Below are 24,737 nucleotides of genomic sequence, written 5' to 3' on the forward strand. Positions count from 1 at the left end.
ATTCTTCTGAAGACTATGGTGTTTAGCTTCCATAGCCTTTTCCCACTCAAGAATTCCTTTAGCTTCAAAATATGTCTGGGGCTCAAAAATACTATAATTGTTGGCCATGAGAACAAAGTTGACTGTATTTTGTTGCTTGCTCTTGTTTCTAGAAGATCTACCCTCGATGAGCTCATCAAGACGAAGATCACTTATAGTCTTAGCCCACCATTTAGGCTGGAGAGTAGAAGAGCCAACATCAAGTGTAGGAGGAATAACTGGCACAAGTTGAACAAGTGGACGATTAGCATCATCTTGAGGAAATTTAGGTAGTGCATCATCAAATTCAGATTTTGCATCATCCCTCCCATCAAGTGAACCAAATGGAAAACGGACACCCAAATCAGTAGCCTTCAAAGGCTGATCCTCATTATTCTGCTCAGATGAGGAAAGCTAAAAAGGTCCTCGTTCTTCATCAAAGACAACATCACGACTGAAGATAAGACAATAAGTGTCTACATCAATCAACTTGTAAGCCTCGTGGTTGTCACTGTACCATGTGAACATAAGTTTTTGACTCTTGGAATCCAACTTGGAGCGCTTGACATTTGGAATCCAAACATATGCTAAAGAGCCAAAAACTTTCAAATGACTGATCCTAGGTTTGCAACCAGTCTAGGCTTCCTTAGGAGTCCTCCCCTTAACAACCTGTGTGGGAAACCGATACAGGAGATAGACTGCAGTGAAAACTACTTCTGCCCAAAATTTCTAAGGAACACTCCTGTACTCCAACATTGACCTAGCCATTTCAGTGATAGTGCGGTCGCAACGTTCTACAACACCATTTTGCTAAGTGTAAGGTGTGGTTATCCGGCGTTTGTTGTCGTATGTATCACAGAAGTTGGAGAAAGCAATAGAACAAAACTCCGCCCCATTATTTGACCTAAGAGTGACTATGGGACAGCCTGACTCTTTTTCTACTAAGGCCTTAAACTTCTAGAATATAGTAAACACATCTGATTTCTGTCTAAGAAAGTGCACCCACATTTTACGACTGAAATCATCAACAAAAACCAAAAAAAAACCTGGAACCAGTAACAGATGGTGTATTCGTTGGACCGCATACAGCAGCATGAACCAATTGCAATACCTTTGAGGCTCACCATGAGTCACCATCCTTGAATGGTGTCCTGTGCTGCTTCCCAACCTGACAAGCTCCACAAACTCCGTGATTCTGAGTCTGAATCTCAGGTAAGCCAAGAACTAGATCCTCTCGAACAAGCTAAGCAAGGTAGCGAATGTTTAGGTGATCGTACCGTTGGTGCCAAAGACTTTTGATAGAAAATGATTTAGCTGCAAAGGCATGCTCAAGAGAATCACTCGTATCCACAAGTCTGTATAGACCATGATCTTCGATGCTAACAACCACAGTAGTGTGTGTCGCACGATAAAAAATCGAACACTTGTGTGAACTGAATACCACACAAGCTGAGGAGAATGTTGCATAATCTAGCTCACTAAGAGAAGGTTTAGTTCCATGCCAGGAACATAGTATACATTGAGGAAAATGAGAATCCTCCCACCAAATTGTATCTGGACATTGCCCTTGCCAACAACAGTATACTCTTCACCTCCTCCAAAAATGACTAAATCAGAGAAAGGTGAGAAATCTATAAACCAATCACGCCGATGAGTGAAATGTTGAGAGGCGCCAGAGTCTATGTACCAAGCAGAAGATTTCACATGATCTACAAGACACTTCGCCCTGAAAGCATAAAATGTAGATTCTTTCTGCTCTGAGGACTCTGTGACATTGGCCTTAGGCTGAGACCCTCCCTACTTCCGTTGTTCAAAAGCTATCTGATTCCTACAGTCCTTGATCAAGTGACCAAATTTGTGGCAATAGTTACACTGAACTTCCTTCTTCTTCGAGCTATCCTGAGACTGATTGGGGCCTTTCTGCTGAAATGAATGAGGTTTTCCTTTATCCTTATGAAAGGATTTAGCAGTGAAGGCTTGTTCTAAGGAGGACGAAGTGGCACTACTACCAAACTATTGTTTCCAATAGTCCTACTGCAAGAGTTTGGTGCACAAGTCTAGAAACTTTTAAGTCAACATTCATTGAAGTAATGTTGAGCGTTTCTAAGAAGTTCTCATAGGATTTAGGTAGACTCTTCAAGGTTATAACTACCATATCCTCTTCATTTTTCGGCCAATTGCTTCCAAGTAATCCCAAATGTCCTTAATATTTGTTAGATGCTCCTGTAAGGACATATGCTGATCCATCATGATAGAAAATAGTTGGTTCTTCAAGAAGAATGCTCGGCTCTTATCTGATGTCTAATGGAGATCCTTTAGAAAAGTCTAGATCTCTGCAGTTGTCTTGTCGAATGGCACTTGCGGTAGATGATCATCAGTAACAAAAAGATTGGTAAGCATGACCGCTTCTCAGTTGCGCTCGTCAAACTTATCCTGATCTTGTCCAGTTGTGGTAGGATGAGTCTCTTTACCCAAAACAAGATCATCAAGGCAGCGATATTCAAAGATTGTCATCAATCACTGCTTCCATGTGTTGTAGTTTTTGTTGTTGAATCGTTGACTGCCCTCCAACATGATGTTGGTTAATGACATCTTGCATGCCTTTTGAGGCACAAAAACGAGAAATTCTAAAAAGGCAAAAAACTGATTACAAAATTTGAGGCACACATCTCAATGTAGAAATAGAGGCAGATTCAGGTACAGACTTTGAAAAATACGAACTACAACTGGCACAAATCCGAATGTACCAATTTTGGACAGACCTAAAAATTTTGACGAAGACCCAAAAATCTTTGTAAAAAACCCACAAATAATTTGTAGGTTAAAATTTATTTTGACTAAAAATTATGAGGATTTTATAAAAACCATAGCTGGCAGAAGGAAAACCCTAGGTCGTCTGAAAAATTTGTGCAGGAAGCCATAAAAATTCATGCATGCAAACTGAAGACAAAAAGACAGATTCCTAATGAAAAGTTGCAGAAATCATGAGCTGAGAGCATATGAAATGGCTAAATCCGTTGAAGAAGACCTAATGAAACAAAAAATCGCAAAGAGACACGAGTTGAGCAACAAGTCACAGAGACACAAGAGGATGCAAAAAATCATGAAAAAAGAACGTTGTCGTCGTGGAAAAAAGTCACGGATATTAAAAAACGTGAAAATCGTGCAAACAAAAGCCACGAACCAAAAAGACATCATGGGAGAATTAAAAAAGATCGCACGTGGGCATGGAGAGCCGCCCTTAGGTTCAAAAAAATTGTGAGAAAAATCCCGCCAAAACCCTCACACGAGCAAGTCACGGGTCATGATCAGAAATCCGCCCTAGCAGAGAAAACGCATGGCGATTTTTTATAAAGATGCCCATGAACACATGTAGATACGATCCAGTACAAAACGCGATTGATAGAAAATACACGCCCAGAAAAAAAAATCGAAATACAAAAGAAACTTTAAAAAAAATTGACAATTTTTTTTGTGTTCTAGCTCTGATACCATGTTTTTGTAAAAATCTAAATGAATTAATGAAATGATCAAAAGATAATTTAAAGAATTACAAAACGAAGGTTTCTAATATGAAACAATCATAAAATAGAAACTACTTAATAGTTACATTAAGTTACAATATTGACCATTAATATAAATTATTAAGACATATATATATATATATATATATAAGCATGAATTAAGATTAGAATGTCAAACAACAAAAACACCATAAACTTGTAATAATAGCATCATGATCATACCATCATAGCATCATATACTTCAAGTTCAACATCAAAATATTAAAATGATAATATCAAGTTCAAGTATCATTGTTTCAAAATTCAACATGCAATAATTGGAACTTTATACTAGTTTAAATCTTCTTCTTCTTCTTCTTCTTCAATAACATTAGTTGATTCACAAATATTGCGAAGGCCAATGGGATCAGCTTCACCAATAACATTCTCGCTGTCCAAGTCTTCCAATGCAGCAACTGCAAGCTGAGAAGTGGAAGCATTCAAGTCTGTATACTCTGCATTTATATCCCACATCTTTGACTCCCCTTCTTTGTATTCATTATGCTTGTGTGAAAGGAGACACAAGTTGGAATGCAAATATACTAAGTTCTCTACTCTTTTTGATTGCAACCTATTGCGCTTTACTGAGTAGATGAAGGAATATGTGCTCCAATTTCTTTCTGATGTAGATGAACTTGCAACTTATGAAGACAAGACAAAGTAAACAATTAAAACTAAATTATTAAAGTTATAAAATTACTAGCAACCTACGAAGATAAAGTAAATTAAAATTATAAATAAGATTTACTTGTGATATGATTTTGATTGCAAGGGGCTGCAGCGATTGGAATCGTTAGCCATGGAGGTACCACCAACTATAAGCATCCTTTTTAAATCGATGATGAAGAGAGTCAATACTTAGACATCTTGCTTTCGTAAACTCCATGAACTCATCTGAAGTCAAATCTTCCATATCATCATCAAGAAAGAGTCTAAGGAATGCTATCTTGTACCCATCAGACACTTCCAAATCTCTATATGGTGGAAGCCTTCCCAACATATCAAGATATCATTTGCTATAATATTTTGGTGTCAATACATAGGCAAGAAGATGTAGAGTGGTCATCTTGTTCCATCATTCTACAACAATTGCTTGCAATTGTTTGAAGAAGGTCTCCTTAGGGTCTTGCTCTTTGTCATTTATGATTTCCTTCATCTTCTCAAGCATTGAGTCGATGTCATCATACACCTCTCCAATGCAAGGCCTATCCATGTCAGTGTAGTGAAGCAAGCCCATAATGGGCTCGGTGAAGTGAAGGAGATACTCTGCATTTTCCCTCCATGAGTCATCCAATATCCTTGGCCTATTTTGCTGCCCTCTTAGTGTTGCTTTACTTCCATATAGACCAATTATTGCTGATCACCATATTGCAAAGTGCCGCTTTCACTTTCACAAGTCATCTCAAGACAATTAAGTTAGATGCAAAACGAGTCTCACCAACCTATAATAGAAATCAAAGAAAAAAAATACAAGTAAATAGAGAAAAACGTGTAAAAAGAATACACAATAGACAATTAAATTACAAAAATCAGAAAATGTAAAATACTAATTTTGATTTTTTTTTAATTAAATTACTTCTTTAATTTAATTTACCTTCAATAGCTCCAAATTTGAGAATAATCTGAAAATTCCTTGAGATATGTGGTGGTTTGTGATGAACGTTTAGATGTCCTCAGCCTTTGCATACACCTCTTTGATCCACCCAATTTTATTCCCAATCTTTTGGAGCATAAGATTGAGTGAGTGGACCGCACAAGGTGTCCAAAAGATATGTCGATATTGCTCTTCAACCAACAAACCAACAGCTCTACAATTTTTTGTGTTGTCCGTTATGACTTGAACAACATTTCTAGGTCCCACTATCTCAATGGCAGAGATGAGAATATCATAAATAAATTGCCTATCTTTTACTTGCCCCTTGCAATCCACGGATTTCAAAAACATTGCCCTTCTAGGAGACACTGCTATGACATTGATCAAGGGATGGTTTCTTGAATCTTTCGACCCATCTAAAACAATGGATACCCCTATCTCAATCCATGAATCCCTTATGGGCTTCAATGTATCCTCAACCCCCTTGACCTCTCTTTCCAACAAGGTGTTTTGTATCTTCTCACAACCAAGGCCCTTATACCCTTTTGGAGCTTCATTGATACTTCAACATCTTCCAGTATGGGGAGCAAACAAAACTGAAAGGCAACTCATTTGCATATATGCATCTTGCTATATCTTGGTCGGCAATATCCCAACTCTCATTTTGAAATGAAGTTTCCAAATGTCCCTTTCTTTTGCATGGAATGGGTGCTTTAGTTTAAGTGTCAACTTTAGCTACGGTAGTATAAAAGGGGTGGTCTTTTATCACAATATTTGAAGATGGGGGTTGCCTTTGTTTTGATTTTTTTTTTAATGGGCATATTTGGTCTACATGCTTCTCTCTTTTATGGTTCTTCATGCTCCATGATATATTTAAATATTGTGTCATTTGGTATAGGAGCATTTTTTTTTCCAGGGCATTTCTTGACTCCTCTTCTAGGTATTCCACACAAATGGCCTGCCACCCAAAAATATGAACTATTCCTTTCTTTATCACAACCCCAACATTTCCAATGGAATCCCCCACCTCCCGAAAGGGGTCTTATAATATCAACATACTTCCACAAAGGAGAATCAGAATTTGTTTGTTGTTCATTATTGCCTATGGAGGAAGAGGTAGATGCCATTGTAGTTCCTATGGAAAGAAATTTTATACACATTCAAAATAAAAAAAAGTGAAAGGAAAAAAAAAATAGGTAGATCTTTTGGACAATTATCAATTAAAGAGATGAAAAAATTTTAAAAACTTCAACAAAAACAAAATAAAATGAAAAAAAAATTATCTCTTTCACCCAATAGAAGCTTGCAAAGGAGTAGGAATGAAGTGCAAACACTTGATCAAGCTTCACAAATCAATCTTCCAATTCCCTCTTGCTAAACCACCTATTTGCTCTAGCTCAAGAGAAAACAATCTATTTGCACACCAAATGAGACATAAAACCCAACATAAGTCATTTTAAAACCACTTTTTAGGGTTGTGGATGTCAATTTTTTATTAAATTCACAAAATAAATTGAGTTTGTCAGCACTTTTCTAGCCAAGTTCACCCATGGTCCATTGGACTTCGCTCGGGTCCAACCCGGGTTCAAACCTGGTCCGTCTAGTTCAAATCAATTGTCGTGGTCACAGACCCTATTCGGACCCACAGGCGGACTAGCCTCGGACCCAAACCCAGTTTGGACAAGACCAGTACCACGGGGCCAAAGGACCGAGCCAAACATCTTAGCTAGAATCCTATGTGTGGGTTGTTGGAAATTGAAAATGATGGGAGAGACATACCATTAGAGGTTATGGATCAAAAAGGTGAAAAGAATGTTGTTATTACCTCTTTTTACAATCATTTTATGAGTCCATTTGTTTTCATACATGTGGATTGGAGAAAGGTTTTGAACAAAACTTAGATTACCTGTGTTGGTGACTCATGGAAATGGGTTTTCAACCAAGGGGATAATTGGAAATCTCATTTTGGCCAAGGATTTTTAGTATTGCAATGATTGTTCTTCTTTATAAGTGTTCAATTCTGAAAAATCAGAATTGAACAGCTATAGATTTAAGCATTTTCAGACCATTCAACCTTTTGACAAGGTTAGTTATTCGTTTCACATTGAAGGGAATGAGTTGTTGGCTCACTCCAGTATTGTCCTGATAGGATTAGTTGTTGGCTCAGCCGCAAATTGTCTTGCCTTCTTTTCTATCGAGACGGTTGGTTGTGCTCCCCTTCAGCCGTGTGTCCAAATGGGTCCAATAGAACATGGCCGGTTTGTTGGCATCCACTCGGCTGGCCGATGTAAACCTTCCCCATTGGTCAACTAGTACCTAGGTTCTCAATGCCTCATGAAAAAATGCTATGGCGTGGTGGCCCACGTAAAAAGTCTTATGCTTGAGAGATAGAAACTCCCCAATGCATTCCGATAACAGCATTGCCTTGTTATAAACCTTTCCCATCATGATGCCATTCATGAGCTTTAGCATCCATACGGCTATATTTGAAGCCTCGATGGCTCTTGTGAGTCATCTTTTTACCAAGTCAAGAATGCACCTCCATTCTGGTGTTGCGATGAAAGATTTTTTCACCCCTCGGTTGTTGTTGCTACTCCATAGACTATCCCACTATTTCGACGAGAGGTCGCTTCCGCATTCCAGCCTGAGCAACCAGTCTTTCTCCTCGATGGGCATCCTGGTTGAGGGCTTGGCCACTTTGGTTAAATTGGATGGCATACCAAAAACCCTTGTGAACTCCTTCAACTTGAATGATATCACAACTGAATTTCCCTGTAACTACACGATGGACTTGTGCAAGCCTGAATCATATACTGTCACCATAGTCCACAGTACCGGCTCAAACTCCCATATGTTAAACACAGGCATCAAAATGGCTTTGTCTCCCTCTACCTTCTTGAGTGAGGTTTTCACTGGGTGGTCGTCTGCAGTGCTATCCCACCATGTGCGATAATCGCTACCAGTGACACTCTCAAATGTCAAGGTGTCCACTATCACCCTCTCGTCCTTCTACACCTTCGGCCTTATTTTCTTCTTTCCACGGCTACTTGTTGCCATGGCTGCGTGATGTGACATCTTTCCTTTGTCTTTTCCAATTTTGTCCTTTGTCAAATAACTGCCTCTACTAGGGTTCCCATAACTAACTTGGACCATTTCCTTCCATGGGGAAATCTCGTGATATGTGCTTGCTTGATCTCTTCCTTCAATCGTACCAATTTCACCTATGGCCATACGACCCACCTTTGGCTCTTCGTACTTCTCCTTTGCAAATGTCGTACAGTCCACTAACACTTTGTACCTCGTTCTTCGATTTGTTGTACAATCTATGGCAGCGTATGGACTCAAAATTCACCTCGCGTGGTTTCTTCTATCCGTATGGATAACCTACATATAGCCTTGTCAAGTGCTTGTTCTCATATAGTTTTGTGTATGGTACTATTAATTTTGCCACAAGGATCCCTACTAGTTCTGTTGTATAGATCCCAACATACGGTACTAATTCTCCCTCGTACGCTATTGATTCTCCATCATACGGATCCTATTGGCAACAATGCAACAAACTAAGAGAGCAAGGGGGTGAATCAGTTTGCACAAAAACTTACTGCAACTTAAACCACAAATCAGATCTGATAATTAACAGTTAAAGCATGATACAACACCACATCAATAACACACATAACACCAAGATTATTGATGTGAAAAACCCAGTTAAGGGAAAAATCATGGTGGGAACCTACCCACAATGAGATAATACCTTGTTAGGAGTAAATGTAAATATTACAATGGGGAATGCACATGCATTCAAGCACACTACCTAGAGCTCACTGCTCAAAATAAGAAACCCAGAAAGGCTACAACCTTTAGGAAAGGCTCACTGCCTTACAGGAAGTCTCACTAACTTACAAAAACATTCAAACAACAATCCGGATTACATGAACTATGAAAATATCATCTCCTTATGCCTAAGTACAGTTCCGATTAAGCTCACTGTCTGCTCTACAACACTTCTCTTCTCTCCTTCACACTTCCGAAAGATTAAATCACTTATTCGCAAATTACACACTCTCAAAGATCGCAGACATACATTTTACATGGTTATTACATTTATTTATACAAGTCATCAACCTATATTTAAAGGTCGACTAAACCCTCAATACAAATTACGAAATAATGACCTCACACGCTACAACAATGCATGCGGACCAAAACAATGTTGGCTAAGACATAGTCTGGACCTAAATCAATACCACAAACACATAACACCTCCAACAATTACGCCTCGATCATCTGCAACACACTACAACCACCAAGAATGTCGCATAACACAAAGAACATCACTGGACAAGGAAAATCTTCAATAACGCGCACAATAATCAATGTGGACCACCAATATGCATAGAACACGATCCAGAGATATTCACAAGCAACGTGAATTGCACCACAACAACCCCAACAACTCAGATCACCAGAATCATCATCATCTTTCTACTAGAGCTCAAGAACATCAACATAACTAACTGTCAACCTGAAAGATTTGCTTGTGGATTTCCAAATCATGAACCACTCGAACTAAGGACACACATCAACGACCTGAATACATCCCACACATTCGCAACTAAGGATATAGCAATTCAAAGCAATACAGAGCACAAACCAGAATACCGAATAACATGAAAAACTAAATAATATCCTTAATACCAGACCTCCTAAACTGATCAAATCGACATGCAGACCTTTGCAAATGGGAATGAACCATCTACAGACAATATACCAGAAACCCTTTAATCAACATCAACTCATCTGCAATACACGGGCTAAACCAACTCATTCAACCAAACTGCAACACTGGAATACACAGAAGAATATGTTGACATCAATGACAACACATCATTCCAGCAATCTTCTCAGCAACATCCAACAGATCCTATCGCACAATGTATAATCTCTTTCATTCTCTTCATACGGTATTGTCTTGTAGGGGAACAAGACAACCCAAAGGTGATACTGGTAGGGAATGATTAGAACCCCGTACTCAAGGCAGCAACATCCAAAATCTTCATGAAATACAAGGATGTCTCTACATGGATGTACAAGGACCTTAGAGGGGCACCTCCAGAGTTGTGCGTACATAGGATCCCTTTCATACCAGGTGCAAAACCATACGGAAAAGACCATACATAATGAACAAAAACTACATGGCAAAAGTGTAGAAAGAGATTGAGAAGATGCTGGAAGCTTGTATCATTTTCAAACTAGAGACAAGTGAGTGGGTCTCACTGATTGTGATATCCCTAAAAAAGGAAGCAAATCAATCCGGATCTGTGTGGACTTTTGGTGTCTTAACGCGGTCACAATCAAAGACCCCTTTTTGATCCTGTTTACCGATAGCATATTGGTGGAGGTGGTAGGCAATGAGATGTACTCATTCATGGATGGGTTTTCTGGGTACAACCAGATCAGCATTGTTGAGGAAGACAAACTGAAGACCACGTTTGTGGTGGAGGATGGAGTGTATGCATACAATCGAATGCCATTCGATCTGTGCAATGCCCCAACCACCTTCCAGAGGATAATATTGCACATCTTCGACAAAATGTCAGTGGACAACTTCAAGGCTTTTTTGGATGATTAGTCTATTTACAGTGGACAAGAGACCCACCTCACTGCACTGAGGGAATGTATGGAGAGGTGCCAAAGGGCACAGTTGACTCTCATCCCGAAGAATTGTCAGTTCATGGTACCGCAAGGCAAATTGCTTGGTCGCGTAGTCTATAAGGAGGGATTGAAGTCGAACCCTAACAAGGTAGGGTTCATCGTTAACATGGAGAGTCTGGAGGATGTGACTGGAATGAAATCCTTCCTCGGACATGTGGGCTATTACCGGAGGTTCATTAAGAGCTTGAGGTTCATGTTGGGAGTAGAGCAAGAGGAGGCGTTCAGGAAACTTAAGTGCAAGTTGGTAAGTGCACCTATCTTGGCATCCCTTGACTGGGACAAGGAGTTTCACGTACATGTAGATGCTTCCAACTATGCCATCGATGCCACCCTAGCACAAGTAGGCGTGGAAGGGCTAGACCACCCCATTTTTTTGCCAGCCACCTACTCTCCAAGGTCGGACGAAATTATAGCACAACGAAGAGGGAGGCATTGGGCATGGTATACTTTGTGCAGAAGTTTCAGCACCAATTGTTGGCAACACCGTTCACCTTCTACGTAGACCACCAGTTGTTGATGTACCTAGTGAACAAACCAACCATCCAAGGGAGGGTGAGTAGGTGGTTACTCCTGCTGCAAGAGTTCACCTTCACCATCATGGTACAACATAGAAAGAGCCACGTCATAGAAAACCAACTCTCAAGGTTCAGGTCTGGAGAGCCTCTGGAAGGAGTGAATGAAGAATTCCCGACACCCACCTGTTACAGATCGTTCCATTGCCACCCTGGTATGAAACATCGGGGAGTACCTGTCTACCTACACATTTGCGAGGGACATGCCGCCAAGCAAATGAAGTTGGCCCTCAAGAGTAAAACCTTTCAACTCATCAATGGGTTGTTGTATAAGATAGGGCATCCTCATCCTCCTCATCATTGACATTGACATTAGATGAACCAATGCCAATGCCACTTGCACTTGCACTTGCACTATAAGTTTGCTCGCTATTTGAGTCATCAAATGCAACAAGCTGAGAAGCAGAAGCATCCAAATCAATAGCTCTATATCCCACATCTTCATCTCCCCTTGCTTGTAGTCATGTTGCTTGTGTGAAAGAAGACATAGGTTGGAATGCACATATACTAAATTCTCTACGCTTTTTTATTCCAATCTATTGCGCTTTATTGAGTGGGTGAAAGAGTACATGCTCCAATTTCTTTTTGATGTAGATGAACTAGCAACCTATGAAGACAAAGTAAACAATTACAGTTATAAATTTATAAAATTAAAAATTACTAGCAACCTAAGAAAACGGATTAAACTATAAATAAAACTTGTGATAAATTTTAATTAATTAAACTTGTGATAAAACTTTGATTGTGAGGGGTTGCGGGTTTTGGATGCATGTGCCATGGAAGTACCAACAACTATGAGCATCCTTCTTGAATCTATACGACGAAGAGCATACATAGGGGATAGGCTCAAACTAACTTTGCATAGTGAAATGGAAATCATCCATTCACCAAAAGTATGAGTGGAAATACACTGTTAATTAATACTTATCAAATCCTTCATTCAACTCTAACAACTTAAAAGCAAATCTAAATTAACTTCTAACTAATGCGTTGAGGAAATTGAAACCATGTAAATCAATCAAATAACAGAGATTACAAAGCCTTAAGAGAAAGCACACATGCAATGTATTATTTGAAAAAATGACCTTCACGCAACCATATATCAAAAAACTCAAACTCTCCAAATGAGAGGAGGTAGCCTTACATAGTTTTCAGAAAACAATGAACGGCCAAGATCAAACAGTGATCAAGGGCCCAGATTGAAAGCTACAAACCCTAATTAGGGTTTCTCAAAACTCTAACAGTTAGAACAAGTAAAAGAGTGACACGTGGCACAGTTGTTATTATCACTAAGGTGAGTGTCCAGTTTCCTTTTTTGCAGATTCAATGTATTTGGACACAATGAGCCGAAGCTCTTCCATAGCGATACTTGGCAAGTTACTAATCTGGAAGTCGATGATGTCCATATCATCAATACCATAGAAACGGGACTCGCCCAGACTCGCCTAAACTCGGTGAGTCCGAGTCCGAGTCATGCTTGCAGAGTCTCTGGGACTCAAACTCGGACTCGTCCGAGCCTGGCGAGAAAACTCGGCGAGTCCCGAGCCCCAAACTCGGCTACTAGCTAGGTTAGTAAAATGACAAAAAAAAACATTTTAAAAAGTTTGTTTTAAATGAATGGTATCATCTTTGTTCACTACAACCTTCGCCTGAGAATGAGAAAAATTAGGGTTACAACATGTCAGCCAATAGAAAAATAACACCCGACAGGGAGCGCGCAAGGGGCGCTACCCCTTGACCCCACCTTGGGGGCGCTGCCCCCAAACCCCCGTCGAAAAATATGGGGGGAAACTGCGTCGATAGAAGTAGGGAAAATTTAAGCTCCGAGTTTGACACTGATTGGATCAACCAGGTAGATATAGAGGCTGAGACTGTAGCCATGGCAGAGGAGGAGTGGAGAGCACGAGCACAGACAAGAGATTCAGAGGCAGATAGTGACACGAATGTTCTTGATGTTAGTGAGCATGGCATGGTGTCACGGGGAGCGGCTATGGCTGTTGAATCATCCAGGACCTACCTTAGATGCCTTTGCAGGGGGCTGGGGCCGAAGGGTGTAGGCTCCTCTGAGCCATAGGCTTGTAGTTGTATTTACCTTTGGTATTTGTATGAAACATTTGATGATCATCATATGATGACATGGATTTTTTATTCCATGAGTTTTGTAATATTGTATACATTTGACAATATTTATATATCTATGTTTGTTATTTCCTTCAGCTACAATTTGCGTTTAATGCTTATGTGATTGATGTATACTTGTGTATGTAATCAAATGAGCCAAGTTTGATGATGTTATTGTGTCTTTAAGGTGTATTCAATAAAGGGTGCCTGAAACAAGTTTTAAATCTTTAAAAATCTCTAAATTTCTTGAGTTTTTCACTTTCCCGAGTCCAACCGAGTCTGGAGCAGAGTCTGACGCCGAGTCCCGAGTCCAAGTCCAAGTCGGCCTTGCCAAGTCCGAGTCCCGTTTCTTTGATCAATACACATGGCGAGGATGCATTCCCACTCAATTGCTTGCGCAAGAAAGTTTTCGTTAATGAGGAGAAAACTCTCAATTCTTGAGAGATCTCCCTTATCAATCATTCCCAAGATTTTGAAAAAGCTTGACTGAATTTTGGCTCTCAGGTTCTCTGCCTGCAAGTGTTTTTCTCGCATACCCTCCCTTTGCCAAATTTTTGATGCCACACGAAACACTTTACTCAAAATTTCTCTAACATTTTTCTCAATTTCAGAACACTTAGTCTCATATTTCTTCACGATCTCAATCCTGCTGACCAAAGCACAATACCAAGTGTTAAAATCATACTTATCCCCAGCCTAGATGACACCTGCATCTATCGAGTCTTGTTGCAACAGCCCTCGAATAATCCTCAATTGTGGAAGTATTTCGTCTTGGATTTCCTTAATATCCTCCCAATTTGCAGCCAAGTCCTGAATTTTGCTGACCAATGAAGAAGCCGACTCATGTGCTGATACCAAATTTTCCACAATTATGCCAGCACGTGCTGAAGCATCTGAGGTCCATTCCTTAACTTGCCTGAATGTGCCCTTCATGTCCTCATAATCTTTCATCGACTCCTGCGGAAGAGTTTGTGGAGGGGTAACTAGTATCTCATGATTAAGTGGCTTAGTTAGATGGAGAACATATTTTCTCCATTGCTCATTTTCTTCTTCCACTTTTTTTCTTCTTTCTACTTCCTTGTTTAGTCGCTCCTTCAATGTGTTACCAGCAACATCAAACTCCTAAATTTCTTGGAGTTTGGTGCTCTTTCTGATATTCACAGTAGTAATTTCATAATCTTCAGGAGCAACATCACTCTGGGTCTTTCCTTCCTTCGGCACAGCTATCTGAACTGTTTTGAACCCTACACTATCCCTTTGAATCAAAGAGAATTTTCTGGCTAGCTTAGGTGGTTTAATCACAACTGGTTCTTTCACCTTTGCCAAAAATGTTGCGGTATTTTCTTCTGAGTGGGTCTAATCAGGAACCTTAGCCCTTATCCTTTCTCTCAACCAATCAGGAATGGTTGATTGCTCCATAGTATCTTTATCAAATCCACCATCTATTTCTCCAGGTCCACCAACTATACCATCAAGAAAAACCTCTGGAGGTTCAGGTTCTTCAACCTCTATAGCTCTAGTAAAAAGTGGTTCCTTGGTTGGATTTTGGACAGCCTCTCTCATTATCTCTTCAATCGAAGGAGAAGGCACTCTTACTTCATTATCCCCTATATATGTGTCCATCGCTTGTTCTTCAATTGTATTTTGGTCAGGCACAACAGATGTGGCACTCAAGGTCGATTGACCTTCATTTGATTCAAGTCTCCTACTTGTGTCTCCAACAACTTTCTTTCCCTTGGCCTTTCCAAAACTTCCAACAGGTTCTTTTCTCTTCCGAGACCCAACACTTTCTGGATTCGGAGCATTGCCTGAAGAAATACCATGGTTGGAAGACATAGAGTCATCCGCTCCCATAAGATCATAAGTAAGAGCAACACCTCTTGACTTCAGCTCCTTTATTCTCTCAGATGTCCACCATCTAGAGTATTCAACTACTGATCTCATGAGGTCAGCCAAATCTGACCTTTCCCCGTCTACCCAATCAATCAATGCAAGTGGCTCATTTCTTATCTTCTCGAAACCCGGTTATTCAAGTTCAGGACTGTCTTCTATTTGATCAGCGACCCTAAATACTTCCGTTGCTCTCACCATACTTAGGGGAATTCTTGACCAAAATCTCCTTCTAATTTCAAAACTATCAGCTGCATTAGCCCAATAATCCTTCAAATCAGTTATGTGTTCAAATACAACTCCTTCTACCTTCTTCATCTTATGGAATGGATCAAAGTTCCTTCTTGCCTTGTATTGGTAGAAGGGGTACCATGCCAGCTCTTTTTCAATAGTGGCAACAACTTGTGATGGACATGTCTCTAATCCATTTCCAATAGTGAGAGAAGATGTCCTGCTTTCTTTTGCTTCTCTCTAAACCATCATGAAGTTCTCCAATTGCTTCACAACTTCCAGCAGCACAACTCAGTTGGTGGGATAAATTGGGAGTTTGTAGGGAGATCCAGAAAATCCCTGAATTCTAATATAGGTGAATCTTGGGTATTGGATATACCAATACCCACATCTACTTATGAGGTCCTTAGACTCTTGAAAGAGTCTCTGATGTAATCCACCTTGTAGTGTTCCTGTGATATGCATCATTCACCCTCTCGAAATGTAAATTTTCTTCCATATGCAGTTGGGGGTAACAATCGTAAACAGCAAATTGATTCTCCTTGTTTCCCACCTCTCCTCTGCAGGTGAGGCCTCTGTATCTATAAGTTCTAGCAAGGGAATAGAACAAATATGAACTCATGTAGAAGATTTTATCCCCCTCCAAATTTCTCAGTTGGTTGTCCAAGTTGTTGTTTATCATCTAAGCCTAGTCAATCATCTTGACTCCATTCATTATCTCATTTATGAAGTAATACATCCAAGGCTCAAATGGAGCACCTTGGGGATTACCCATTATTCGGTTCAATAGGACAATCATGTCTCCAATATCCTCTTTAAAATATGCCCTCATCAAGTTCTTCTTTGACAACTTAGATGCACCCTTTCTCAGTTTATCCACCCATGAATGATTAATGATGGTCTCGTACTCCTCCATGTGGTCTTGATACATTTGAGTGGCCTCATCCTTAGTCACATACACAGCATTGTGGTATTCCGGAATTCTAAAGGCTTCCCTTATGGCTACATCATTGATATTGGCCAACACTCTTCCGTCTGGTGCTATAACATCTCTACTGACAGGGTTATAGTGCCTAGCACACTCAACTACCAACTTTGTGCATTGCATAGTAGGGAGAAAGCCAGCAGAATGCATGATGCCACTCCTCATCATCTTATGTGAGGTCACAGTAGGCACAAGGTTGTCCAAGCCGAACATCCTCTTCTTAAACTCCCTCAGATTGATATGTCTAAGATTGGTATCACTGACATTCTTCCATTTCGAGTTCATCCTTGATTTAGGAGGAGCATCCTTGTCTACTTGGAACTTCATCGTGACTGAAATCTGTGAAAACACAGGAAGCCTAAGTTAGAAATCAGAATTTCAACTTAAAATTTGAGGTTTTGAATGACTAAGTGTTTGAAGTTTTGACTTCATTTTTCATACTTGTCATGAAAATGGAGTTTTCACATCTAGGAATTTCAAAAAATGGTATTAGAACTCCACACTCTAGGGTAACTAAATTATGATTTTAATCCAAAAACCAAGTCTGCAATCAAATCAATCTTATCCAAACTTGCTTTGAAAGGCATGAAATAGGAAAGAAGGTATAATATTCAGTCTTAAATTTTGAATAAATCTGCTAAAATCATCCCCAACAAACTCAGAAAATTAATGAAGTTACCCACAAAAACCAGCTTCACCTTCGATCGAATGAGAAGAAAAAGACAAGAAAATAGAAGGAACTTGATGAAAACTCAGAAAACTCGATGAATCTGCCTTCTATCAGCTGGTTTAACTCCCAAAATCTGAGAATGCTAAGGTTTGAAATGATAGTTAAACTCAGAACTTCACCAAGAATACGCTCAACCTGCAAGAAACCTCTTGGGAACTTTCTCTACTTGCTCTCCAAAGTTCGAACTTCATATCAGAAAATGAAAGAATGAAATGCATTTGTAGTGAAGTTCAAATTCTCAATTAGAAACACAGAGGATCTCCTCTAAAATTTGTTTCTAATATCATTTCAGTCCTTCAAATCCTTAAAGAATATTTCTATTTTGGTGTTCTAGTTCGAACTCTTCATCTTGCAACTTTCTATTTTGATTTTCAGTCCCTAGTTTGAACTGATTTGCAATATATTCTCTTTTCAAAACATTCTATTTTGATTCCTAGTTTAAATTCCATGAAGATCTGCTGACATCACTTGAAGAATATTCCATTTTTTTTTAAACTTAGTCAGCAATCTTTGACTTGTTTTGACCTCAATCACAAGCAGGGTGGACTTTGTTGAGTTTGTTTCAACTTTTAATTGAGATAGGGCAGACTTTGGAGGGATCAAGCACCATCCACATGCTACTTCCTTCTCCCTAGGGCAGACTTTACTTAGGTTGTGATCCATCATATGCTTGAGGTCTTAACCATAGGCGGACTTTCTTGATCACTGTGAACTTTACTTGCAGCAGGGCGGACTTCATCCATCTTAGGCACCATCTTATACTCATTACCTTGGGCGGACTTTGCTCATCTTATGCACCATAGATCAAGGCGGACTTCATCTCATTCGAGGTAAGGTAAGGGCAGACTTTGTTGAAGTTAGAAACCATCTTCTTGCAGGTTAGGCAGACTTTCTTGATGTCATGCACCTTGATTTGAAGGAGGGCAGACTTTCTTGATGTCATGCACCTTGATTTGAAGGAGGGCGGACTTTACTTGACTTGAGAATCCCAGAATTTTGTTATTTCCCTCACTTCTTGGGCAAACTTTGAGATACTTAAGCACCATTACCCAAGGCAGACTTTGCTTGATCTTTCTTCATGATAGGGCGGACTTTCTTTGATGTATGAACCTTTGCAGGGCGGACTTTGTTTGACTTAGGTGCTGCTGATAGCAAAGTAGGGCGGACTTTTTCACTTCTTTCCTTCTTGCACATGGCGGACTTTGTGAATCTCCCTCTCCATCATGGGGCAGACTTTACCAAATCGAAGAACCATGTAGGGCGGACTTTTTCACTTCCTTGCACCAAGGAGGGCAGACTTTGTTGAAGTTAGGCACCATCATTCATTACCTTGGGCGGAGTTTGCTTATGTCCTAAGGCGGACTTGATTCACTCATGCTCCAATGTTATCAAGAGTAGGGCGGACTTAGTGAAACTTGAGGTACCATCATACCTTGCTTGGGCGGACTTTCTTGAGCACATGGAACAAGTCTTGGCACCACCATACCTTGCTTGGGCGGACTTTTTGGAGTTCCTGGAACAATATTCGACACCAAACATGATTAGCCAAACTTAGAAAAATACTTCGAAAACTTCAAAATTTGGTAACTTCTTCAATTTTAACTAGATTAACATGATACTTGAAATGCATACTCAGGTAACCCATCCAAAGCGCCATGACCCCTAAAATGTAGGAACTTATCCTTTTGGGTCAAAACAGGAAAATTTTCGATTGCGATCGATGCAGGTCAGTGGTACCAGTTCAAACTCTAGGTTCCCACTCTGAAAAAGCAAAAAGCAGACATCCCCAAAAAATAGGGAAAACTTTCTAAAAATAGCCATTTCGGGGATCGTGCTCAAAATGCCAAAAACAAAACTTCCTAAAAATAGGAAAAAGCAAAAAAAGAAAACTTTCCAAAAATAGAAAGTTATCCGAATTCATTCAAATCAATTATGTTCTTCGTCCTTTGGCCTTTCTAGGCACTTTGACGATGTCTAGACTCTATTATTACTTGGTTTGCAAAAACTGACTTTCAATCCCTAAGACTCAAACCGTTCAAATCTTGGCAAACTGGGCAATACTAATGCAGGAAGGTCACAAGGCTCTAACAAAAACCCTAGAAAGAAAGAAAGGAGAGGGTCCCCATTCTTAATGTGGTGATGTGTGAAAGAAAAAGGTCACAACAGGTCGTCGGACACTTGGGTTCCACCTGGGTTCGCCCATGTCGAACCAACCCTCACAGACACTAACCCTAGCTGGATCCACATGCGGATGAGACCAAGACACGGACTAGGAGTGGACCAAACCGAAACCAAGGGGCCAAAGAGCCAAACCCTGCAACTTAGGATAAAGTTCAAAAGTTTCTATCGATTTGTAAGATTTGCAAAAATCAGAAAAACATTCACATTGTGGCTGACAAAATTTGCTTATAGATTTTTAGAAAGGCACCCTACCATTTTGAAAAGATTCAAAAATGTAGGAAAGCAACAAAAAATACCAAACTGAAAAGAATATTCATATGTCTGCATTCCTTGTCCACTATAAGACATACAGTGATCTATTATTTATAGTGCATTGTCCATATAAAGAAGCTTATACCTAGCTTGTCAAACTAAATAAAATATTGCAGTTCAATTCCTATAGTTCATCTATCTTTTATTTTTTAAGTTTTGTCCATATAAAGCAAGATCAACGAGTGTTGTGCTTCACATCCATATACATCTTTATGCGTTTGTCCCCTTCATTGTTAAATTTTAATGGCAGAGAAACGATAATCGCCTAAAATCGCTGAGTTTGGGCGATTTCCGAGTCGAGTCATGCTCACCGAGTCTAGTGGGCTCGGACTCGGACGAATCAAGGTCAAAAAATCGCCCAAAATCGAACTCACCCAAAATCGCCGAGTTTGGCAAGTCCCGACTCCCAAACTCGGCCGACAGCATGTAACTTTAAGTTAAAAAAAAACACAACTTCTAATATGTTTTGAATTGATTTTTTTTTGTTTATTTTATGCTTTGACCGTAAAAGTGAACTTCATTTCATTCATTTGGCAAAATAGGAGGAGAAACAATAGAAAAATAACACCTGACGCCTATATGAAATAATTAAAAAAATTGGCCTCGCGGGGCGCTGCCCCTCGGCCCCACCCCGTATCACGACAGGGAGCGCGCCAGGGGCGCTGCCCTTGACTCCAACTTGGGGGCACTGCCCCCAAACTCCTGTCATAAAATTAGGGGGGAAATTGGGACAATAACAGTAGGGAAATTTTAACCTTTGAGTTTGATTAGGCTCCAATTCCATATAACAACATATACTTTCATTTGGTGCATCAAGAGTTGGAAAGGAAAAGTTTGCATCTCATTTGATCATATGATGACATGGATTTTTTATTCCATGAGTTTTGTAATATTGTATACATTTGACAATATTTATATATCTATATTTTTTATTTCCTTCAGCTACAATTTGCGTTTATGCTTATGTGATTGATGTATACTTGTGTATGTAATCAAATTAGCTTCTATTTGATGATGTTAGTGTGTCTTTAAGGTGTATTTAATAAAGGGTGCATGAAACAAGTTTTAAATCTTTAAAAATCTTTAGATTTCTTGAGTTTTTCACTTTGCCGAGTCCAACCGAGTCTGAGCTAAGTTTTGACTCCCGAGTCCGATACCTGAGTCATGTCGGCCTCGCCGAGTCCGAGCCAAGTCCGAGTCTTGTTTCTTTGATTGTTATGCTTCTATGTCACCCAGAGGGTGCTTTCAAGGTAAGCAAAGGGTATTTTTGGAATAGAATATTCCTCCATTTGCACTTGTCAATGTTCTGAGAACTCAACCTTGGAAGATTGACATTTTAAGACTAGCTGAGGTATGTTTGGCACTTGCATTGTATCAGCATTACACTTGCAAATAATACCAGGAAAGGTATGTCTTCAATATTCTCCATGTTTTCTCAGAGTTCAAAATTCTTCTCAGTGATTTGAATTTTCCTGGAGTTACTGGTAGTCAGCAACCAGATGAAGTAAGTATTTTTCCATCATAGGATTTGGAGCTTAAGGTTCAGCCTGTTTTTCATGTAGGTCATGTGCTTGCATTTATAGATGGAAGGAAATGAGCCAAAATTTTATACCCCTGGGTTGTGTCAGTGGCTCTTTTTTGAGTTTGTTGAGTCACCTTGGGAGCAGGTGGTTCATCAATCAGGCTGTAGAGTAGCCTTAAGACCCAAATCCAATACAAAGGGAAGGATTCCATGAGAAAATTCTCCAGTTCATACACAAGAGTAGAAGAACTAATTTAAGGGCAAGTTGGAAGACTACACGCTTTGATTCTGGCTGTTGATGGGGAGAAAGGGCTTCTTATATTGTGCAACTACCAAAATCAGCAAGAAATTGAACATGCAAATATTTTGGGGAGAAAATAGTGGCAGGTTTCCTTGCCTAGGGCTACCAATAGTGGAACATTTTACCATGATATTGACTGCAAGTCTTGTTGATGTTGACATTGCAGTGACCAGTCTGAATTTCTATCTTAACTACTTCAACTTTGTTGGCATATTTATTTGTTTACTTTCATTTATTTATCTTGCTCTCAATCTATCTGCCTGACCATTTTCAATTATAAAACATAATATTTGTTTTCAAAATTAATTTTTCACAAATTTGTTGAAGTCCAAAAATCTGCAAACACAAAATTACACATTTATATATTTCAATTCATTTTTCTAATACAGACAAAGCTCTGTACCCATTCTCTTAGCTTTTTTGAAATTGGGGTACCTTTACCCACATATGATGGAGAGACTAATTATGTTTGGCGGCTAATTGATATATCTGATTTTGTTTTCAATATTGTACAATCATTATGCCAAGCAACAATCATCATAAATGTTAAATACTTATTCCTTACCAAAGTTGTTTTGAAAATTTGCACCTGTACCAATAAAATGACCCTGCAAAATACAACTCAAAGACTTAGAACATACATAATAGATGTCAGCACAAAGCATGACCTATACAGCAAAATTGTAATCAAGCAACAAACATTTAAGCTGAAAATGATAGAAGTGTTTATTTATCCCTTTATTTGTACACCTGTCTCAAATTACATTCCTCACCATAAAATTTGATTTATCATTCCCTGTTACTGTGAGAGTAGTGTGATCCATGCTCTCCAGGGAAATATTCTCATTTCTAACATAGCCAGGATCACTGCATAGCATCCTGCAGTGAAAACAAAATAGCATCACTCCCTTTAGTAGATAATAAATCACCTATCCACCAACTTTGATTTTAATGATATCATAGCAATATTGTACTCTTCCTTTATGAATTAAGAATTCATTTGGAGATGGAAGCTTTATCATGTGCATATGCCCATTACACAGATCTGAACAATGACCCAAGGCTTGCAAATGCTGTCAATAACATGGGAATAAACTTTTCTCTATAAACTATAAGATAAGAATAAGAACTGTTAAATGTTGAGTCTTCAATAAGTACTTATAATACTAAATTTGACATCCATTGATGTCATGAAAGGAGCCTTGAGTTTCAATAAAATGGGTCTAAGCTTTAACATTTTGTCATGTGCCTGACTTCCATAAGACCATGATAAGAAAGAAATGTACGCAAACAGTAAAATTGTGCTCTACAACCAACATTAGAAACCATCTTACACAACTAAAATGTAGCAGCCAACTAGTGAAAAATCTATAGGGCAATCCTAGTTATGGACTAAGTCACTAAGGTATATGAACAATAATATCCAGGAGTGTTAGCAATGAGAGTTTTGCCTTCAAGGATATGCCATGCTACAATGAAACATCAAATGGACACATTTCCTCCAATCATCAACACCATGCGGTAATTGTTAGCGCATCTCTGCCGTCAGACTTAAATAGCTAAATAACAGGTTGCTTGTGGAATGTTGAATGTCTTGTGCCTAGACCTACGAACAAGGATTAAAAGGTGTCTTTAAGTGTAAAATTTCACGCTGATGTATTAGTTGTCTATGTTTAAAAGGTCCAATATGTCTTCTACCTTTTGAAAGGGGGCTAGCCTTTGCAAAAATGTTCAAAAGGCCTTATTATTTTGCCAATTCCATATGCATGAACATTAAAACCACGTTGCATGAGCTTGTAGGGAGTTTTCCTTTGAGAAGAGTTTGAGTTTCAATAGAATAGGTCAATCTCGTTAGGGTTTTTGTCACTTTTAGGTCTCTTTTCATAATGTCTGCAAGTTATCATGGCAGCCAGGGCTGTTTCACATCTCAATTTAGAGCTACAATGGAGGTTTGTTCTGATTCAGCATCCTTACACTTAGTCCCATAGCTGAAGGATGCATGCAACATTGAGTTTCAGTGTTGTTTTCAACTTTCAACATCCTGAAGTTGAGTTTAACAGTTGTTTTCAACTTTCAATGTCTTGAAGGGCTATAATAGAGCAGTGTAATGTCCCTTCCTTAGGCATCTTAGACTTGAGCGGAGGTTAGCCTACTATTAGGGTCCCGTAGGTCAGTAGTGTGGTTTGGGGACCCAACTGGGTGTTGTGGAACTCCGCAGAGAACTTTTAGGGCCTTTCAGATTGGAGTTCTGGGGTTGGATCCATGGTTAAAATTGAAATATTAAAGTTGGCCTTATGTGAATAGTAAAAAGTGAATAATAATAGAGAAACATAAGATGAATAATAAAAAGAGCCCCCATCCTAGTAACTTAAGTTGTTTTTAAAAGGGGCCAAGTTCACAATGAGGAATTAGACCCTCAATGATATTTTATGATTTTAAGGCCAAATAGTAACCCCAAAATACATAAAAAGGCATTTTGTCTATCAATTGGATTCATTCTTATGCTTCCAATTTTCAGATCAGCAGCAAGCTTGTGGGTTTCAGCAGCTTGGAGCTTAAAGGAACGCAAACTTTTTGGGAGAATTTGGAGATCTGGACGAAAACCCATCTTTCTTGGTGACAGGTTTCATCAATATTCAACTTCAGTGTGCATTTGACAGCCTTCATTAGGGATTTTAGTGCAGATTTATCAGTTTGAAGGTAGGATTCCTTCAATTAATTGTAGGGCAGACCTTCTAGAGGTCATCACCACCCATTTCCAACCTTTTTTTTTATCGATAACAGTATAATATATTGCTTAAAATAGAAAAGATTTACATCCAAAGAGCAGATAGACAATCTGCCACAGCATCGGGTCCCGCCCCTATTACAAAAAGGAACCCGACTAGACACCACCCCAACAAGGCCAACAGCCACAAAAAAGGCCACTTACAAACACAACCTCAACCAAGGAGGCCCCGATCAACCAAAAAAACCTATCTACTAAACCACCCCAAAGCCTC

At 39.3% G+C, this 24,737-nt stretch overlaps 1 protein-coding gene across 11 annotated transcripts in view; it reads right to left on the reverse strand.

The window, feature by feature from the left end:
• Positions 1-24,737, reverse strand: part of LOC131071145 (uncharacterized) — a 103,193-nt gene that overhangs the window by 37,285 nt on the left and 41,171 nt on the right. For all 11 annotated transcript variants that reach the window (XR_009112478.2, XM_058006861.2, XM_058006857.2 and 8 more), the window contains 2 exons: positions 22,509-22,614; positions 22,301-22,343 (listed from right to left, as the gene is read on the reverse strand). Coding sequence is in view for 10 of the 11 variants with exons in the window: in XM_058006861.2 (XP_057862844.2) it covers positions 22,301-22,343; positions 22,509-22,614 (149 nt within the window). In the remaining variant the exon portion in view is untranslated. The remainder of the gene's footprint in view (positions 1-22,300; positions 22,344-22,508; positions 22,615-24,737) is intronic.

This window comes from Cryptomeria japonica, chromosome 8, assembly GCF_030272615.1.
Source record: "Cryptomeria japonica chromosome 8, Sugi_1.0, whole genome shotgun sequence".
Lineage (NCBI taxonomy): Eukaryota > Viridiplantae > Streptophyta > Pinopsida > Cupressales > Cupressaceae > Cryptomeria > Cryptomeria japonica.